At 41.4% G+C, this 22,325-nt stretch overlaps 1 protein-coding gene across 6 annotated transcripts in view; it reads left to right on the top strand.

Moving 5' to 3' along the window:
- The window catches only part of lima1a (LIM domain and actin binding 1a), a 145,006-nt gene that overhangs the window by 76,708 nt on the left and 45,973 nt on the right, over positions 1-22,325 (top strand). For all 6 annotated transcript variants that reach the window (XM_043681976.2, XM_043681977.2, XM_043681978.2 and 3 more), the window contains 2 exons: positions 539-584; positions 7,692-8,174. In XM_043681976.2, coding sequence (XP_043537911.1) covers positions 539-584; positions 7,692-8,174 — 529 coding nt within the window. The remainder of the gene's footprint in view (positions 1-538; positions 585-7,691; positions 8,175-22,325) is intronic.

The raw sequence follows: 22,325 nt of genomic DNA, 5'->3' as shown, positions 1-22,325 counted from the left end.
ATGCATATTTTAAACGGCAAGTTCCTCAGCCAAATTCTTTTGTCAAGAGGGGATTGGACAGCTAATGTCAGGAAACCTGACATTATTTACCAAGCTTGGACTGGTTCCTACTTGTTGTCTTGGTTTCAGATTTGTACCCATATTGGTAACTAGCAGCTGGAACTTAAATTTTATTTTCTCCACTCAAGTCCAGGCAAACCAAAATCCTGTTGTAGAAATCCCGCATTGAAAGCCTTAGACCAGGATTTTAGAGTTCATCTCCTTTCTCTACGCTACACTCTTGTGCTGCCTTTGCACTCCTATCTTCATTCTTTTTCAGTTGTATTGAAAATAGTTGTCAATAAACATGAGGGAAGAGATTCTGAAGCATTGTAGTGTGTCTGTTTGCTCAATAACAATGTCTGTCTGTGTCAGATTTGTACAGTTTACAGATCAAATCCCATTTCATTTAGTGAATGGTCTAATGAGGCATTCAGCATTCTGTGCCAAAAGTCTTCCATGATTTGATTCCTATTAATCCCAGTCTCTTTGCCCTCAGGTATCAGAAAGCAGCAGAGGAAGCAAGCAGTGAACGAAAGAAGGGGGTAGGTGCACCTTTTCAGATTGGTTGTGATTTATTTCTGCTTTGCATGTGCAGAGAATGTATATTGAGCTGGAATTACTCAGTGAAAACTTGCTAGCTAAAAATAATCATATGCTTTCAGAATTTTGAGGTTTTTTGCACTCATGTACATGATCAGTAAGTGGTTATTCTCCGATTACTATACCATAGTAGTCTCATTCTCATAACCTTTCCACCTGTTCTGGTAGGATTTGTGCTTGATATACACATCTCTTTGAATTGATTTTCTCAAGAGCATCTACAGACTGGTCAGTAGAATAGCTTTGCGTTGACTCAAGATAATTCATTCACTGTATTTGTTAGTTGGGTTGTACTATAGAAGGTCAGAAATATGGGTTTGAATTTTTAAAACTTGGTTAACAAACCTGAAGTCATGGTGAAAAAGTGAATGAAGCTTGTACAGCTGTTGGAAGATGTTTCACTTGTTCCTGTGAAATGCCAGCAGGAACTGAGTGTTGCACTTTTGTTCGTTGGCATCATTGTGCAGTTATTGTGGTTCTTATTCTCTACCTCATCTGCATCTCCAAAGTTGTTCCTCCCCAACAAATCAAAGGATTGAAATGCCTGCAGAGTCTCCTTTTTTTAAAAATACTTTTTAAAAACTCATTCACGGGATGTGGGCATCACCATCCAAGCCAGCATTTGTTACCCACTCCTAATTGCCCAGTGGGCAGTTAAGTGTCAAATGAGGTGATGGCCTAGTGGTATTTTCACTGGATTGTTAATCGGAGACCCAGATCATGTTCTGGGGAACCAGGATTGAATCCTGCCCTGGGATAATAATTTGTCTTGAGTGTAGCCGAGCAGTCTAAGGTGTGGCATTTAGGCTCCAGTCTCTAGAGGCATGGGTTTGAATCTGACTGCTACCATATGCTGTTAGTATGTTAGATGAATCGCAGTGTGGGTGAGCACTTTATGGGTGGCATAGTGGTTCAGTGGTTAGCACTGCTGCCCCAGTGCCAGGGACCTGGGTTCAATTTCACCCTCTGGTGACTGTCTGCCTGTGTGGAGTTGGTACGTTCTGTGGGTACTTTGGTTTCTTTCTGTCCAAAGATGTGCAGGTTGGGTGGATTAGCCATGCTAAATTGCCCCGTAGTGTCCAGAGATGTGCATTGGAAATGTAGGGTGGCAGGGATAGGTTGGGGGTCTGGATCTGGGTGGGATGCTGATCAGTGTGGACTCGATGGGCCAAATGGCTTTTTTGCACATTAGGGATTTTGTGACATGTCAGCCAGACCAGGTAAGGATGGCAGTTTCCTTCCCTAAAGAATATTAGTGAACCAGATGAGTTTTTCCTGACAATGGTTTCATTGGTTATTATTGGCATCCTAATTCCAGAGAGTTTTTGAATTCAATTTATACCATCTGCCATGGCCGGATTTGTCCCCAGAGCATTACCAGGATCTCTGGTGTAGTACTCTAGTGATAATATCATCAAGGCCATCATTTTCCCTAAAATCCCCTAAATCATCATAAATATAATTGATCCACAAGTACAGAAAACCAAGCCAAAATGGGCTATCAGTGACGAAACCTATTTTGCCACCAGCATCTAATGCAGAGGAGTTGAACTGGTATATAACTTCCTTTTTATAAATCTACTGGCACAGAGCTCCTGCAAAGATTCATTTGTACAAGTTGATACAATTGAATTTGTTGAAGTAGTCTGCAGGATCTAAATCTTCGACTTTTTGCAAATAACATTATAGTTGTGTTAAAAATCACAACACCAGGTTGTAGTGCAACAGGTTTATTTGGAAGCACTAGCTTTGAGTGCTGCTCCTTCACCAGGTGGACACTGAAAGCTAGTGCTTCCAAATCAACCTTTTGGACTATAATCTGGTGTTGTGTGATTTGGAACCCCAGTCCAACACTGGCTTCTCCATACCGTTGTTAATTTAGAACCTAGTTAAGATTGGAATTTTTCTTTCTGGAATTTTTGAAATGATAACCTCTTCCCTCCCAGTGTGGATAAGTAGTTAATTTCTAGCTTCCAAACATTAGGTTACTAAATTAGATCAGTAGTAGCTAAGGCATTTGAATCAGCTGTGTCCCAGATTTGGTTGCAGTGCTGAGTTAATTGGTAGTAGAAGTGTGACAATTGATCACAACCATACTAAAATAGACCAGAGAAAGTTGACCAGTATTTCTGCTGGCTCTTCAGTGACCCTTGTTGGTATGACTTTTTGTTTTTGCTTGCTTGATAAAGATGAGTCCAGTTTGGTTGTGCTGCTTAGACAATGCGGGACTGGAGACAGGAAGGATCACAACTTTTTTCAACATTTTAGGGGAAGAAGAAATTGGCAGATGGAAAATTTAATAGTCTTGTATCTGTTTAGACCATAAAAATATCTTAAAATAAGAGAAACAATAAGAAATTATTGTATCTTGGGGAAATTACATGGTTAAGTTGCAACAAAAGTTCTTAATTCTTTTGTGTTTGAGAATTGTAACATGATGATCCCAGTTGAGGTCAGTTATGCTCTTTCTTGGCACAAACTTCCCTTTATCCCATGGAGCCCTTGCCACTATAAAATACATACACTTAGGAATCTTTGTTTCTGGTAAGTAAGGATTGTTTTTTTTAAATCCAGGGCTTGTATTAAATGCCGAATGTTATTGGGTAACCATTCACAGGGTTAAGTGGTCACTTAGTTTTTGAAGAGTTAAATTTGTGAGGTGGACCTCAAGCTGAGTTTATCCAGTGATCCCTTTTAATTCCCCCAGGCTTTGTCTGTCTGGCCTTTTTTTTTCCCCTCTCTTTCAAACTGTGGGAAAATGAAAGGAGCATAAGCACCTGGTGTTGATGAATTGCAAACAGGCACAGTTATTACTAATGTTCAATTCTAAGTTTACCTTTAGAGTATTGGAAAGCATCAAGAGCAACCAGTCGAAAGAACCTAAATTGTTTTTGTAAAGTTTAGTATTTTGACAAGGATTTTTGCACTCTTGCATCTACTTTTGAACCTTTTTTTTTCCCTAAAATGTATGGATATTGGCCCACCAAGGAGTCAAAACAAGTGGATGGGCATAAAGATACAAGCTAGCCATAATCTAATTGACTGGCAGAACAAGTTCAAGGGCCTTAATGGCCTACTTCTGTTATTAACATGCATTTGCCAGGTATGGTCTTGTGCCTTTCTTTTCATGCTGAATCAATGTTTGCCCCTCTCTTCTTTTTCCGTTTCTAAATTCCCAATGTTTATCTTACTCTGCTGGAAAGTGAATTAAGGCAAAGTTGTAATCAGTTATGATGCCCACCCAATTTGCCATCTAGATTCTGTTGTGCAGATTGAAATGGGGGAAGTTAATAGGAAAAATTAGTGTGTCCGATCCATTGCCCAACCCCTTCCACACAGGTATCATACCCACCATACTGATGATGTCATTAACTTTATTGCTATTTTATCTATTTTTCTAATCAACCTGTTCAGAGATGTTATCACATACCTCTGGAACAGGTGGGACTTGAACCCAGGCTTGCAGATCCAGGGGTAGGGACACCACCACTGTGCTGCAAGAGGGCCCTGATTAACTACTTATGTCAGTAGCCTTAACTCTTTCACTTGACCAATGTTGCTCAATCAGCAAGCTTTGCTGGTTGAAGCCTGCTATGTTGCCACTGTGCTCACTATATGTCCATTGTGAAAGATGTGATGACAGGAAATGAGTAACTAAGTATAAAGCATAACTAACTGCCAAAGTTTACATCTACAGGATGTTTCTGGGATTGTGCCAGGTTGAATTCGTCGTTTGAACTATTCAGCTACAGATAACTCTTGTGCAATGCTGTCAAGTCTCTGTTTGTTGGTACAGCTTGGATTGGCTATGAAATTCGAAAAGCTAAAGGAAAAGACTTTGGGGGGGGGGGGGGGGAAATATACACACACAGTGTATGCTGCAAAAGTAGCTTATTTTTGACAGTGGATGCTGACCTGCTTGAAAAATTGTTGTAGAGCTTGGTGTATTTGTTTTGTAATGCTAGGATGGATCAAAATCAGCCACCATATTTGAGACATTGTAGAAAGCAAAAATAATTGAATTACTTGATGTTGCCACAGTATTTTCCTTCTTCCCTTCCTCTTTCTTTCCATCCCTTTTAATGATCCCAGTGCCTGCCCTTAACCTTCGTTGGGGTGTGGTTTCAATGACACTGTTTTTACCAAAGGGTACAGCCAATGACTCAGATGCTGGAAACCAGATTCTAGATTAGTGTGGTGCTGGAAAAGCGCAGCAGTTCAGTCAGCATCCAAGGAGCAGGAAAATCAATGTTTTGGGCAAAAGCCCTTCATCAGCCCTTTTGCCCGAAACGTGGATTTTCCTGCTCCTCGGATGCTGCCTGAACGGCTGTGCTTTTCCAGCACCACTCTAATCTAGAACTTGTACCCTTTGGTACTCTGTCCCAAGTGGTCTATGATTCAGCAGACTAGATTATTAACAACTTTTACTGTGGAAGGCCTTATTAAGAAACTTGATTCCTCCTTTGTGCTTATGTTGCAGCAGGAGTTACTAAATGGCTGCTGTCGCTCTAGATTCCCATCTGATAACCCCAGTCTAGCCTGAGATCAATGGGTTGCTTTGATTGAAATTGGCTGTTGTGAATATGTTGAGGACTGAAATTGCCAACTGTATTTATGTGATGTAACTCTATACCATTGATAGTGTTACTCTGCCATTAAGGATGCTCAATTTTAAATTTAAGCCACTGTACCATTTCACAGAAATTAACAGGGCCGTGCAGCCCATTGTGCTTATGCAAGCTCTTTGAAAGAATGGTGTGATTAGTCCTGCTCCCTTGCCAAATTACCTTCAAGTAATGAGTAGTTTTAGAATTCCTTTTTAGAACGTTCGTAGTGATTCTGCTTTGTCCAGCCTTGCTGTAGTGATATGCCTTCACTTTTAAAGACAAAGACAGGATAATGATAAAGTATGTTGATGGGCGGCACGGTGGCACAGTGGTTAGCACTGCTGTCTCACAGCGCCAGAGACCCGGGTTCAATTCCCGCCTCAGGCGACTGACTGTGTGGAGTTTGCACATTCTCCCCGTGTCTGCGTGGGTTTCCTCTGGGTGCTCTGGTTTCCTCCCACAGTCCAAAAATGTGCAGGTTAGGTGAATTGGCCATGCTGAATTGCCCGTAGTGTTAGGTGAAGGGGTAAATGTAGGAGAATGGGTCTGGGTGGGTTACGCTTCGGCGGTTCAGTGTGGACTTGTTGGGCTGAAGGGCCTGTTTCCACACTGTAAGTAATCTAATCTAATCTACGTTCTTCATGATTTATGGATGTAGGGGCCTTGTGACCTCTTTGGCTTCTGTTACTCTGGGCTGGGTGGGGGGAATTATTGATGGTAGTTCCCATAGTTCATACCACTACTGGCTAGGGGTGGGGAAATTTTCCCATCAGCTCTTGATAGACGGATGCCCTATCTCTACTCTACTCATGGTTGATTGTCATGAAAACTCCCACTGTTCATTTTACCATCCTCTGAGCAAAGTTCCATCTAAGCCACTGAGTAATTATTGTTCTCTCACAAGTCAAGCACAAGTTACTCACTCACTGCATGGTTGTACAAAACCATTTACCAGCCCACGCACTTAAGTGAATAGATCATGCACGATAAAGAAATAATTATCAGAGACATGGCCTTGAAGTCAGGAGCGTACAGGTTCAAATTCCGCTCCAGAGTCCTGAGCCAGTAAGCCAAGCTAGCATTCCCAATTCAGTACTGTCTTTTGCACTGATGGTGAAACTGAGACTGTGGATATCAAAAGGTCCTTTCGTTGTGCTTCAAAGGAAGCTGGGACATTCTCCCCAGTGTCCTGAACAATATTTATCCTTTTGGCCAACATTAATTGCTTTTTTTAAAAAAACACAAAATCACAGTGCTGCTTGTAGAACTGTTGTGTACAACTAGCCTGCTGCTTTCCCTACATTACAGTATTTGTCACACCTTCATTTTGCATTGGCTGTAAAATGCTTTGTAAAAGGGGGCTTTTGCCCAAAACGTCGATTTTACTGCACTTCGGATGCTGCCTGAACTGCTGTGCTCTTCCAGCACCACTAATCCAGAATGTAAAATGCTTTGGAATATCCTGTGTTTGTAAAAGGTGCTATTTAAATGCAAGTTTGACCTTCCCCTTTCAGGGAAGGGGGGGCAAATACCCCTCTGCTGTGTCTGACCTTGATGTGATCTCAGTTTAACACCGTTTTGTGCTTGATTCTTTAATGTAAAAATACAGACCACCACTAACTTCTCAAAGTAGCTACAGATGAGCAATAAGTGGCTCCTTCCTAGTGTGGTAAATCCACTATAAAAACATTTGTGTTTTTTATTAAAAAGGTAACCTCCCATTGTAAGGAACCTGGGTTTCCAGTGTTGGCTAAAAGATTTAGTCAATGAGCAAAACTTTCTGCTCGGGTTGTTAACCCACTGTTGACTGCATTCGTAAACCTAAAGTCAGCAACTTGTCCAGCAGCAACAGAGACAACTTTGTTCTGTGCATATGCAGATCTTGTGAACTGCTGCTGGATACATTGGCTGCACTTTGTTGCTCGGTATTTGAAGAACAGTTCAAAGTATGAGTATAAAGTTGGAGGAGCATTATAGTCATTGCTCTCCTCAAGTCAAAATGGCAAATTTGAAACCTCAATTTGCTGGAAATTTGAAACTGGGTCATCCCAGTACTACTGAATTGCCCTGGAATTTCTTTTTTTTGTCTTGGATTGCAGAGTAAAACTTTTTTTTTTGGGTACTCATTTAATTTTATAAGTAAAATCCTTAACAATTCCCTTCATTGTTCTTCCTTTTTCCTTATAAGGAATTTCTCTGCTGTTTTATCATTTCCTGCTTTGGTTTCCTGGCTTTCTGCTATGCCCTGAGGGGAGAAATGCCTGTACAAGTTGTAACACTAAATGGTTGCAGCTGCCTAAGTAACTCAAAGCACTGGTGACACGTATGTTTTGTGTGTGTATGCGCGCACTGTTTCCTGTTTGCAAAGCAACAACAAAACTTTCAATCTGTGCTGTGGCCATTCCTTCTCTGTAATGGGTTTCAAATTCTGTCTTCTTGCAGAACACTGAAAATCTTCCCCCGACCCTGAGGAAAGGGACATTGAGCATCTTGAAAAAGAAGTGGGAAATTCCAGAAAGTTCCACAGCACAACCAGTGCCTCCAAAGTCGCCTGTCAGAATTAATCGTGCAGATTCCCGGGCTCAGATTGCTGCTGTCAGCCCAAAAGCAGACTCCAGCTTTGTGCCTCTAAGTGAGTCGGATCAGAATTTGGAGACTACCACAAGAGTCAAGTCTCCCAGGAGCCCAGGGGTCTTGAGCAGATTTCCTTATCCTGGTACAGAGTGTGAAGGCCAGGCTGAGTTAAAGATGGAAAAAATGCTTTCTAAGGAGGGGAACGAAGTGGAGAATGGAACAGCACAAGATTTGACAATCTCCCCTAAAATTGAGAAGTTTAATGTCCCACTGAACAGCTTGAAAATGATGTTTGAGAAGGGGGATGCACATATTCCGCTTAAGCACAGACACCATGAAATCCCAGCAAAGGTAAGTGTTTCCCCCAAGTCATTTGTTTCAATACAGGCTTCCTTTAGGCTTAGTTGATTTTACTCTGAGCTTAAGTTTGATGTCTTAGAGTAAACTAATTGCATGGGGAACTTGTGGCTCAGAATTTAGAATTTTGTTTTCAGTGTTTTAATTTTTAAATTTTGAAGGACTTTTTCAAGTGAACAGCTATATCATTTGATGCTTTTCTTTTTTTCAAGAACTAAAGAAGAGCCTTGCACAGCGAGTCTAGACTGCTTTGTTTTGTTTAAAACAGCACAACATCACATTGCCTGGAAGTGCTCACTTAAAATCTGAGCATCAGAAATCTGGTACAAGATAATTTTGCTTGAGCAAAACACCAGAAATACACGCTACTGGAGTACCAGGATAAATCCTCTGCCATGTTAGTTGAATTGGTGTACAATTGATATTGTTTATAGGCAGGGACAATGAAGATAATCCAGAATGTGCTAGTTGAGAGTGGATCTGTATAAATGCAGGGTGAAGAGAGATTGAGCTCCTTTGGTGATTCTCTCCCCCATGGTGCACTGGTGCCTGCAGGACAGAAATAGCAGAATGAACTGGCACCTTATTTAGATTCCTTTTCTAAAGTTTTCTGGATTGCGGGTTTAAGCAGAAGCTGTCCCTTTTTGCATTTGCCCTCGCTTTCTCATACATGTGCTCTCCCATCTCCTTTCCTCAGTCATGTTCTTGATAGGTGATATTGCTCCTATGTATTTGGAGTCATTTTCCCTCCCTCAACTACAACCCAGCTGAAATTCACTGAATTGACATCAACTGAAAATTACAACTTTCTGTTCTTCAAAGCATGATTTAATTTTTCAAGCTAATTGTCATTTTTACTCTAATGCTGAGTTTTGTTAGCTGTGTGAAAGAAAATGAAGACTGGTACTTGTATAATGCCCCAGAGTGCTCTGCTACCAATTGAATACTTTTGAGAAGTGTATTCACTGTTGTAATGTATAAAATTTTAAATTTCCATTGCCACTAAATAGTAGCTGACTTTGGTGACCTAACTTTTGGATTTAGCTACCACTTACTATTTTAGCTACCATTTAAGATTTATCTAACGTGTCCATTTCCACCTCCAGCCCATGAAATTAATTAATAAATGAATGTGAAATATAGGCACAAATGGAGCACGGTTGCTAGACCCTGAGCTGTTTGGATCTGGGGTATTTGAAATGTTGTCTACATATATTTGCAGGCAATGTCTTTTTACAAAGTTGCCCATGGGAGGAGCAGGAAACGCAATAAGACTACTTTTTAAAATTCATCTATAGGGTGTGAGCGTCGCTGGCTGGCCAGTATTTATTAGGTAAAAACAATGACTGCAGATGCTGGAAACCAGATTCTGGATTAGAGTGGTGCTGGAAAAGCATAGCAGTTCAGGCAGCATCCGAGGAGCAGGAAAATAGACGTTTCGGGCAAAAGCCCTTCATCAGGAATACAGCGAACTGCTGTGCTTTTCCAGCACCACTCTAATCCAGAATCTGGCCAGTATTTATTGTCTGTCCCTTTTAACAAGTGTATCTGTAGAGTCAGAGTCATAATTACAGGAGAAGGGGGAGATACTAAACGAGTATTTTGCATCCGTGTTTACTGTGGAGAAGGACATGGAAGGTACAGAACATGGGGAAATAGATGACCTCTTGAAAACCTCCATATTACAGAGGAGGTGGTGCTGGATGTCTTAAAACACACAGATTAATAAATCCTGTATGGACCAGGCAAGACCCCCCCTCAAAACATTTCAAGAAAGTAGCCCGGACCCTAACTTTGCTAGTTGTCTTAAGTAGGTGTAACATGGATATTCCAGGAGGGATGTAGCTGGTCAAACCACTTTGTTTTAAACAAAGCCATTTATTTACAAGATTACTGAATGAAACACAAACAAAAGAAAACACAATACCGAATGACTTTTCTGAAAACCCAACAGATTATCCGAAATTAATGATGCTGTTCCCAATACTTGCAACAATTCCCATAAACACCCCTTGGCACAAAAGGTAAAATCAAACCTAGGGTCTTGCAGGAGATAAGTCAGAGAGATATCCAGCATGGACCTGCTTCATTTGGTCCAGCAGCTTCTACAACACTACTGCTAAAAACCAAACCAAACTAGGGAACTGCTGAGCTGGGAGAACTGGCTACTCTCCTATCCTTATACAAGTTTTTTTTTCAAAATTCTGAAAGCCTGTTGCCTGAGACAGTATGTGTTAGCTAAAACCTTTCAACTTTAGAATTTTTGGCATTTCTGTCTTTTACAACTCTTTTTCCTCTCTTTCTCCCCTCATCTCTTTTCTTTCTCCCCCCCCCCCCCCCCCCCCCCAGGAAAAAAAACATGAGCAGCTTCATCACAATCCCCAGGACTTGATCAGATATACCCTAGAACTCTGTGGGAAGCTAAGGAAGTGATTGCTGAGCCTTTTGCTGAGATAGTCACAGGTGAGATGCTGGAAGACTGGAGGTTGGCAAACGTGGTGCCACTATTTAAGAAGGGTGGTAAGGACAAGCCAGGGAACTATAGACTGGTGAGCCTGACTTTGGTGGTGGGCAAGTTGTTGGAGGGAATCCTGAGGGACAGGATGTACGTGTATTTGGAAAGGCAAGGACTGATTAGGGATAGTCAACATGGCTTTGTGTGGGAAATCATATCTCTCTAACTTGAACATAGAACGTTACAGCACAGTACAGGCCCTTCAGCCCTCGCTGTTGCACCGACCTGTGATATTAATTTGATGCCCATCTAACCTACGCCATTCCATTATTATCCATATGTATGTCCAATGCCCATTTAAATGCCCTTAATGTCAGCGAGTCTACTACTATTGCAGGCAGCCTGTTCCATGCCCCTACTATTCTCTGAGTAAAGAAACTATCCCGGATAGCTATCCTAAATGAATCACCCCTCAATTTAAAGCTATGTACCCTCGTTTTAGCCTTTTCCATCTGAGGAAAAAGGCTCTCACTGTCCACCTTATATGATAATCAGAGGATTATAGATACTTCTCAATTAAGTCACCTCGCAACCTTCTCTCCAATGAAAACAGCCTCAGTTCCCACAGTCTTTCCTTGTAAGACCTTCTTCCATATCAGGCAACATCCTTGATTGAGTTTTCTTTTGAAGAAGTAACGAAGATGATTGAGGGCAGAGTGGTGGATGTGATCTGTCTGGACTTCAGTAAGGCATTCGACAAGGTTCCCTATGGGAGACTGGTTAGCAAGGTTAGATCTCCTGGAATACAGGGAGAACTAGCCATTTGGTTACAGAATTGGCTTGAAGGTAGAAGGGTGGTGATGGTGGTTTGGTTTTTAGCAGTAGTGTTGTAGAAGCTGCTGGACCAAATGAAGCAGGTCCATGCTGGATATCTCTCTGACTTATCTCCTGCAAGACCCTAGGTTTGATTTTACCTTTTGTGCCAAGGCCTGTTACCAGTGGTGTGCCTCAAGGGTCAGTGCTGGGTCCACTATTTTAGTCATTTATATAAATGATTTGGATGTGAATATAGGACTTATAGTATGTTTGCAGATGACATCAAAATTGGAGGTGTCGTGTACAGCGAAGAAGGTTATCTCAGTACAGTGGGATCTTGATCAAATGGGCCAATGGGCTTGAGTGGCAGTTGGAATTTAATTTAGATAAATGTGAGGTGCTGCATTTTGGAAAGGCAAATCAGGGCAGGACTTGTACATCTTAATGGTAAGGTCCTGGGGAGTGTAGCTGAACAAAAAGACCTTGGAATGCAGGTTCATAGCTCCTTGAAAGTGGAGTCGCAGGTAGGTAGGATAATGAAGGAGTTTGGTATGCTTTCCTTTATTGGTCAGTGCATCGAAGTCAGGTGTTGGGAGGTCATGCTGCGGCTGTACAGGACATTGGTTAGGGCACTTTTGGAATATTGTGTGCAATTCTGGTCTCCCTTGTATAGGCAGGATGTTGTGAAATGTGAAAGGGTTCAGAAATGATTTCAAAGAATGTTGCCAGGGTTGGAGGTTTTGAACTATCGGGAGGCTGAATAGGCTGGTGTTATTTTACTTGGAGCATTGGAGGCTGAGCGGTGACCTTATAGAGGTTTATAAAATCATGAGGGGCATGGATAGGGTTAATAGACAAGGCCTTTTCCCTGGGGTGGGGGAGTCCAGTAGTAGGGGGCATAGGGTTAGGGTGAGAGGGGAAAGGGACCCAAGGGGGAACTTTTTCACGCAGAGGGTGATGAGTGTATGGAATGAACTGCCAGAGGAAGTAGTGGAGACTGGTACAGTCACAACACTTAAAAGGCATCTGGATGGGTATATGAATAGGAAGGGTTCAGAGGGGTATAGGCCAAGTGCTGGAAAATGGGACTAGATTAGGTTGGGATATCTGGTTGGCATGGGCGAGTTGGACTGAAGGGTCTGCTTCCATGCTGTCCATCTTTACTTGGATACAGTAAGTAAGAACTAATGAAAAATAAGATTGGCACTAAGTGGATTTAGTTTACCATTTTAAAGTGACAACTTGAGGTTGGATTTTGGAATATTTTCCATTTGTTACTCTATACTTTTAAAAGTATAATGCTGTTTTGCAGTTCAGGAAAAGCTCTCCAGTCTCAATCTCTGAATTTTTGAAAAGATCAGAACAGCAACAGACTGCACTGGTTAACTTCTCTGGGCGTGGTGAAACCCTTGTTTTGTTCTCTCATTTCTTTCACCAAATACCGCTCTTCGGTCCAACTCCTCCATGTTGACGAGGTTGCCTAAACTGAACTAGTCCTGTTTGCCTGCATTTGGCCCATATCTCTCTAAATGTTTCCTATCTATGTAGTTGTCCAAATGTGTTTTAAATGTTGCAATTGCGCATGCCTCTACCACTTCCTCTGGCAGCTCATTCTATACATGCACTGCCTTCCTGTGTGAAGAAGTTACCCCTCAGATCCCTTTTTAAATATTTCCCCTCTCCTTAAACCTATGCCCTCTAATCCCCTACCCTGGGGAAAAGACCTTGGCTATTCACCTTATCTATGCCCCTTGTGACTTTATAAACCACTGTAAGGTCACCTCCCAACCTCCCAATGTTCTCGAGGAAAAAAGTCCCAGCCTCTCCTTATAATCAAACCTGGTCTCAGTCGCGTTAAATCTTTTTTGCATCCTTCCTATATAATCGTAGAGAGACCCATTCTCTGCAAACAAAGGAAATATGCTGACCGTGAAAGCCATCAGCGATTTATAGCAACAACCCATCTGGTTCAATAGCGTCCTTCATCATTGATTTGTTGGTTTTTTTCAACTCTTGCCTGATTTGGCCTACGTGTGATCTAGACCTGTAGTCATGGGGCTGACTCTTAAAAGCCCATCTGACATACCTGAGCAAGACTTGCCAATCAAGGAGGCAATCCGGGATGAGCAACTGTTTATCTGTGAATGAAGCGAAGGCAGACAGCGTCGGGAGCTTCTTTTTCTCTATCTCGGAACTGTATGGAGCAACTGACAGCCACAGCATCTTTGTCCTCTCATTTCTCTCACCAAATAATAGAGATATGCAGCACAGAACAGGCCCTTTGGCCCAACTTGTCCATGCTGACCAAGTTTCCTAAACTAAACTAGTTCCATTTGGCCCATTTCCCTTTAAACCTAAGATGAACATGGGCATCAGACCTGGTCTTTTGAGCTAACTGATCTGAGAACCATATGTATTAGGAATTGAAGGATAATGACATCAATTTATCAGATTGCACAAAGGAGAGGACACACACAAGTCAGCAAACAAAATGCACAGAACAGCTGTTCTTGGCTTGCTTCTGGGTCCACACATTCAGAAGTGAGCTGCTAATCGGAGGCGAGACACTTATCTACACAATACAAGTTTGTGGGACCTTGCTTTGCCCAAATCGGTTGGTGCATTTCTTATGATAAAACCTTCACTACATTTCAAAATGTATTTAATTAGGTATAAGCACTTCTGGGTGTCCTGGGATCATGTATAATTTCAGTTACATCACACTGTAAATCTTTGCTATAAATTGTTAGGATTGAGCCCTCCACTATCACCTGATGAAGGTGCGTCGCTCTGAAAGCTAGTGTGCTTCCAATTAAACCTGTTGAACTATAACCTGGTGTTGTGTGATTTTTAACTTTGCACACCCCAGTCCAACACCGGCATCTCCAAATCATGCTTTTAAATACAAGTGTTTATTGTTTGATCACTCAACCTCTCTTCCCTCACTTTGAGACTTGCCTTGGACTGCTTTGCCAAGCTATTTCGCATGTTAGCCTGTAGGCAAATCATCTGCATGTCCCCTGATCTACAGAAACAATATTTCCTTAAGAGACTTGGAAGCAAAACTAATCTCTGACATTGAAACTAAAGATGTGAAAGAGTGTAAATCTCCAACTGATCTGAGTGGTGAACCACATTGAAACATACTGAAAGGAGAAAGTGTTTTTTTTTTGAAAAGTCAAATGATTCACATGATAGATGCTGTCATATAATGAAACACTGGGCTCTTTCAATCCATTCATCTCAAACACATGATTTGCCTTTGCATGTTTATTCCTTTCTTATTCCTCTTTCTACTTGCTCATTTTTTAAAATATATATAACTTTGTTCTTCTGGATAGAGCAACAGCAACCTTTCCAAACTTTTCAGTGGAACTGGGTTTGTACCTTTTATCTTTTAGGAACATAACAATAGGAGTAGGCCATTCAGTCCATTTGAGCCTCTTATCTCATTCAATGAGATCATGGCCCAACTCTATACACCTGCCTTTGGTGCATATCCCTTAGATACATTTTTGTTAAGCAGAAGTATTATCTCTGATTTAAAATTAATGACGTAGCATCCACTGCCATTTGTAGAAGAGTTCCAAACATCCTACCCTTTTATGTGTAGAAGTGTTTTCTAACCTCTGTCCTGAATGGTCTGGCTCTTATTCTCAGACTATGCCCTATCGTTCTAGAATCCCAACCAGTGGAAAGAGTTTCTCTTTATCTGCCCTATCTTTTCCTATTAATATCTTGAAGACTTTGATCAGATCACCCCATAATATTCTAAATTCTAGAGAAAACTGGTCTCATAACTTAAGCTGTGAAGTCCACCTATGTTGTACTCTCTCCAAGTCCACTATATCTTTCCTGAGATATGGTGCCCAGATTTCCTCTCAGTACTTCAAGTGGGTTTAAATGGGGTTCTGGAGAGCTGCAGCATAGATATGAAGGCCAGCTGTCCATTAGCTGCCTTGATTATTTTCTGCACTTGTTTGTGACCTTTTAAAGATCCGGGCACCTGAACCCCCAAATCTATTTGGCCATCCACTGTATTTAACTTCATTTCATCTAGAAAGTATCCTAATCTGTCCCTTTTTTTTTTGGCCAAAAAGGTATAACCTCTCACTTACATCGAACTCCATGTGCTGTAGTTTTGTCCATTTACCTCATCAATGAGCATCCCTTTGTAATTTTATGCCATCGTCTACAGTATACAATGCTGCCTAATTTTGTCCTCCATAAACATGGATATATGACTTTTTATGCTGTTATCCAAGTCGTTAACACAAATTGGGAGAGACCGTTCATAGAGCAAGGTGGTGGCTACACCTTTTTCTGAAAAGGCAAGGCTGAAGAAGAGAGCTGATTCCGTGGAGTCTGCTTTGCCATTAAAAACCAACTGTTGGACCAACTCAAAGATGACTCCTGTGGAATAAGCCAGTGCCTCATGATACTGACTCCCTCTGACCCTTTGGAAACTATCAGGTCCTGGGGATTTGTCACTCTCTTTAGTTCCAATAGTTTCCTTTGTTATCAATGTTTCACTTCCATTTAATTTTATTCTGTCCCTGTCCCTGATCCACTATTAATTTCTGCAGAACTTCTGCTAACCTATCCTCATCTTTGTACTGTAAACACCTGAAGTGAAGAAATTATTCAATACAGTGGCTCAGTGGTTAGTGCTGTTGCTTCACATTGCCAGGGTCCCAGTTTCAATTCCAGCCTCTGGCGACTGTCTGTGTGGAGTTTGCACATCCTCCTCATGTCTGCATGGGTTTCCTCCCACAGTCCAAAGATGTGCAGGCCAAGTGAATGGGCTATGCTAAATTGCCCATAGTGTTAGGTGCATTAGTCCGAGGGAAATGGGTCTGGCTGGGTTACTCTTTGGAGGGTCAGTGTGGACTCGTTGGGCCGAAAGGGCCTGTTTCCACACTGTAGGGAATCTAATCTAATCTAATTACCATTTTCAATATCTCCACTTTCAGTCCTTCATAGGCCAACTTGACTTCTAACTCCCTACTTTCCCTTTTATGTCACTATGAAATTTGTTCTCATTGATTTTGATATCCTTTGCAAATTTCCTTTCATAATCACTTTTCATTTGTGCATATGAGCTGCTTAGTGGCCCTTTGGTCGTTGTATTTTTCCCATTTGGCAGAATATGTGCTGGTTTTGTCCCCATGTTTTATAAGACTGTGTTTTGTTTTGTTTTTGCTGTGAAGTAGAGCTTTTCCCTGTCAGATATAAACTGGTTCTGTATTGCTTTGAATGTTTCTCTAAGACATCCTCTATTGTTCTTCAGTTGTTTTACCCATTTTACTGTGGACAGTCTCTGTCTGAACTCATTAAAGTCAGGCTTGCCTTCATCTAAAATTCTAGTAACTAATTCCTGCTTTTTGCTTTCAAACACTGTTGAACTCACATGTTATGATCACTATTTGATAAATGTTCATGCAAATTAACTTACTAATTAAATCCAGCTCATTACTCATTAATTCCAATGTTGCTTGTCTGTTGTTGCATCCATGACATAACTATAGGAAACTATCCTGGATGTACTCCAGAAATTCACTAGCTTTCTAACAGGTGGTGGTCTGCCTCTCCCAATCCATAAAGTTAAAATCCCCCATTAAAACTCTTCTGCATTTTTAATATGTTATTCCACTTGGTGACAATATGACTATCATGTGTTCTTCCTTTGTAAGTGGTACCCAGCTGATTATGAAGGTCACCTAGATGCCTTGGATAAATCGGGGTATTGAATTTCTCCATTTGTGATAATTTAATGCTTTTTCCTGGAATGAATGAAAGTGGCATTCTTAATTTCTTTTTTTACCCCAACTTTGTGCAGACTGCAAAAATACTAGTTCAGCTGAGAGGCAACCATTCTGATCTGACACCCAAAATTGTTGGTTACTTGAAGCATAAGCAAATTCCCACAACTTATTTGGTTAATGTGCCATTTGTGATATTCAGACCAAAGGTTTCAAGTTCAGATCTTTGCTTTCTTTTTATTAATTGATCTCCACAGGGTGATACAGTAGCAAGTAGTGAGGTTAGATCGGCCATGGTTCTCCGTCCTGACTGGGCAGGAATGACTTCTGATCGAAGGCATGTGTACACAACAATTGAGAGAGCATTAGATGTTATGATGTCCTTGGCAGTTAATAACTGGGGATCTTGCCCAATTGTTTTCATCCTATTTCCTCAAAATGAGGAGGATGTATGCCAGGCTTCATGATCTTGTCTGACCTTGGCTGACTCAGTAGACCAATCTTGGAGCTACAGATCTTTTGGGCAGAGCAGACAAGAGTTGCCCTGATAATGCAGTGCTCTTGAGACATGATCTGGGCGCTCTCCTTCCAATGTGACCCCTGGTCCTGGACAATCCAAGGATACAGGGTAAAACATTTAGGACTGAAATGAAATATTTCTTCACCCAGAGAGTAGTGAGCCAGTGGAATTCACTACCACAAAGCAGTTGAGGCCAGAACATTGTATGATTTCAAGAAGTTGGATGAACCACCTTGGGGCTAAAGGAATCGAAGGATATGGGGAAAAGCAGGAATAGGGTCCGGAGTTGGATAATCAGCTGTGATTGTATTGAATGGCAGAGGCCTGACAGGCCAAATGACCTCATCCTGCTCCTATTTTCTGTCGTTGTGATTTTGGCATTGCTCCACAGTAGTTTTAGCAGTCAGTTTCCAATGAGGTTGCAGCTTGTTAGATGCTGTGACATGATAGTTTGTTTGGCAAGATCCTCCCATGCATTTGTTAACTTATTTCCTCTACAGTGATACCTTTTCTGCGCTTGATTGTGTTTTTCTTAAATTGTGAAAAGGGGATCTGCTTTGGAACTAATTTGGCTTGTGGATGCAATGTCTAAATCTGGGGAGCTGATTTTGCATGGTCATGTTTATCATGGAGGAGGAATCCACAGTCCCAACAAAACTGGAAGAAGTATTTTTATATGACCAAGATGATTAAATAAAGAGAAAATACTGCAGATGCTGCAAATCTCAAACAAACAGAATTTTGCCTATTCTTTTTCTTGCCAGGTCCTCTGTCCTATTACTGTGTTCTCTTGTGTCATTCTGGGTGGCACAGTGGCTCAGTGATTAGCATTGCTGCCTCAGAATGCCAGGGACTTGGGTTTGATTCACCTTTGGGTGACTGTATGCAAACTCCACAAAACTTCTTCGTGTTAGTGTGGGATTCCCCCCACAGTTCAAAGATTTGTAGGCTCGGTTATATTAGCCGTAGTGAGTGACTAATAGTGAGGGACTTGAATTAACCTCCATTTAGACTGAGGTAGTCATACTGCAAAGAGTAGCAGGGAGAAGAGCTTGTGAAGTGTATTAACAAACATGTTGCTCAGTATGCTTCAAGCATGATGAGGATGGAAATGATGCTGTTTAGAGGAATGAAGTGGGTCAGTGGGATCAAACTTCGGTACTGTGATCATAGTATCGTAAAGGTTAGCTTATTTATAGAAATGAACAAGGAACCATCGAGGAGAGAAGTTCGTAATTGAAGGAGAGCCTTTTTCTGAGGAGTGAGATCAGATCGGCCCTGAGTAAATTAGGATTAAAAAACTTGGCAGGCAAAACTGAAAAAGAACAACAATGGACTACTTCTAGTGAGGCATTAGCTCGAATAAATCAATATATAGAGTGAGAGAGAAAGCAGAAATATGGCAGAGGCTAGATTGACTGGTAAGAACCAGCATAAATATACATAGCTAACAGGGGAAGGGAACAAGGAAATATGAGGTAAAAAGTGAATGAGAATTGCATTGAACATAAAAAGGAATCCAATTTTGTCTATGGACATACAAATAAGAATAATATAACAATATAAAAGTTGGTTAAAATATTGGATGAGCTAAAAAGTGATAAACATCTCAAAAAGGCTGACTATTTCAATTGAATAAAATAAACAGTGCAAGGCATTTTACAATTGTATAAGACTCTGGTGCGGCCGCATCTGGAGTATTGTGTGCAGTTTTGGTCGCCATACTATAGGAAGGATGTGGAGGCACTGGAACGGGTGCAGAGGAGGTTTACCAGGATGTTGCCTGGTATGGTAGAAAGATCGTATGAGGAAAGGCTGAGGCACTTGGGGTTGTTTTCATTGGAGAAAAGAAGGTTTAGGGGTGACTTGATAGAGGTGTACAAGATGATTAGGGGTTTAGATAGGGTCGACAGTGAGAACCTTTTTCCACGTAAGGAGTCAGCTATTACAAGGGGGCATAGCTTTAAATTAAGGGGGGGTAGGTATAGGACAGATGTTAGGGGTAGGTTCTTCACTCAGCGAGTCGTGAGTTCATGGAATGCCCTGCCAGTAGCAGTGGTGGACTCTCCCTCATTATGGGCATTTAAGCGGGCATTGGATAGGCATATGGAGGATAGAGGGCTAGTGTAGGTTAGGTGGGCTTGGATCGGCGCAACATCGAGGGCCGAAGGGCCTGTACTGCGCTGTATTCTTCTATGTTCTATGTAATATAAAGGGGCATAGATAGAGTAAATAGACCAGGTCTTTTCCCTGGTTTGGGGGAGTCCAGAAGTAGAGGGCAGGGCATAGGTTTACAGTGAGAGGGGAAAGGTATAAAAGGGATCTAAGGGGCAACTTTTTCATGCAGAGGGTTGTGTATGTAGGAATGAGCTGCCATAGGAAGTAATGGAGGCTGGTACAATTACAACATTTAAAAGGCATCTGGATGGGTATATGAATAGGAAGGGTTTAGAGGGATATGGGCTAACTGCTGGCAAATGGGACTAGATCAGGTTTGGATATCTGCTCGGATTGGACGAGTTGGATCGAAGGATTTGTTTCCGTGCTGTACATCTCTATAATTCTATGATTCTATGAACACTGCCGAAACTCAGCAGGTCTAGCAGCATCTGTGGACAGAGAAACAAAGTTAATGTTTTGAGTTTGGTATGACTCTTCAGAACTGAAAGGTGATGGAAATAGGTTACTTTTCATAATTTACACAGAGATGCAAGAGGGCAGGTGGGATAGAGGCCTGGTGTAAAAGACATAGAGGTCCATAGTGGAGAAAGGAAATCAAGATGTTAAAAAAAGTGTCAAATTAAGCTGTGAATGGGAGAAAGAGTCCTTGCTAAGTGCAAAGTAAAGCAGTCTTTGTGTGTGTCTGTGTGTGTGTCTCTCCATCTGCCGTGCTGTCATACATGCGCGCACACACACACCCCACATACCCCCCAGAATCGTTGGCACCACCAGTTTCCCTGTTTCATCACTGTCATACAGCACCGGATGAGACCCTTTGGTCCAACCAGTCCATGCCAAACATAAACCCAAACTAAACTAATACCCCCTGCCTGCTACTGGCCCATATCCCTCCAAACCTTTTCTATTCACGTACTTATCCAAATGTCTTTTAAACGTTGTAATTGTACCTACATCCACCAATTCCACAGGAGATTCATTCCATACACTGATCCACACTCTTGTGTGGAAAGAAAAATGTGTCTCATGTCTTTTTAAAATCTCTCTCCTCTCACCTTAAAATATGTCCCCCCTACTCTTGAAATCCCCCATCCCTAGGAAAAGACGACTATCGTTAACTCTATCTATACCTCTCCATTATTTTATTAACTTCTATCAGATCACGTCTTAACCTGCTACACTCAAGTCAAAAAAGTCCCAGTCTATCCAGCCTTTCCTTATAACTCAAACCTTCCATACCTGGCAACATCTTGGTAACTCTCTTCTGAACCCTCCCCAGCTTGATAATATCCTTCCTTCAGAACTGGACACAGTATTCCCGAAAAGGCCTCACCAATGTCCTGTACAACCTCAACATGACTTCCCAACTCCTATACTCAAAGAACTGAGCAATACCTTTTGCCATTTTTGATCTTGCTTGCACTTTGCATCGTCACCTCTTAACATTCCAAGATGTACTTTCTTTTTCCCCATCACTGTTCACATTCCTTTCTTTTAACTTGACAATACCCCCTTCACCCATGCTTCCAATCAAACAAAACCAATGGACATTGTATCATGAAATAACAAAAACTGAAAATGCTGGAAATCTATACCAGATCAGTGGCATCGGCAGAGAGAGAAACAGTTGACATTTCAGACCTTTAGTCAGTGTTATAATGATGAGCCATCAACCTGAAACATTAACGCTCTTTATCCTTAACACTTCTGGTATTTTATCATCCTGTTCTCTGAATAGAATCATAGAATCCCTATAGTGCAGAAAGGGGCCATTCGGCCCATCGGGTCTGTGCTAACTATCTAAAGAGCATCCTACCCTATCTCTTTAGCCTCGTATTTCTGGTGGCTAATCCCTGCACAGTGGAATTTAGTATGGCCTATTCACCTAACCTGCCCAAAATCAAATATCTGAAATGCATACTGATCATTCTGTTTATTTTCCAGTTTATGTTGGTTTTTTCTTTTTTTTTTGTTATGAAGATATTATATTGGATATTAATTTGAGACTGACTGGAACTGTGTCTTGTATAAATCTGTCTATATCTTGACCTTTTGGGAAAGAACATTTTCACAGCCAGTCTTTCTCTTGCTCTGCAGCAGGGATAAATGTTGCAAAGAACATAGGCTGCCTCAACTGGAGTCATTGAATCTACAATATTTTCAGAGAGGGAACATAAAAACATACTTTGTAGGTGTACTGAAGCTCTTGGATTTGAACACAAAAATAGAACTTTCCTGGAGCAACAATCATAGCACCTCTTTTTTTTGTTCTCTGAAACCTCTTTCAAAGTTTGAGTTGAAAACCCACTGAAAGTCTTAATCACAAGTGGAGGGTACTAAAGGACCATAAAATATAGGAGCAGAATTAGGTCATTTGCCCATTTGAGTCTGCTCCACCATTTGATCATGGCTGA

This window comes from Chiloscyllium plagiosum, unplaced genomic scaffold, assembly GCF_037043375.1.
Source record: "Chiloscyllium plagiosum isolate Xiang-an unplaced genomic scaffold, Cpla_swu_hap1 HiC_scaffold_53X, whole genome shotgun sequence".
NCBI classification, from domain to species: Eukaryota; Metazoa; Chordata; class Chondrichthyes; order Orectolobiformes; family Hemiscylliidae; genus Chiloscyllium; species Chiloscyllium plagiosum.
Note: the sequence above shows the minus strand (reverse complement) of the source record. Positions and strands in the feature narration are given on the sequence as shown.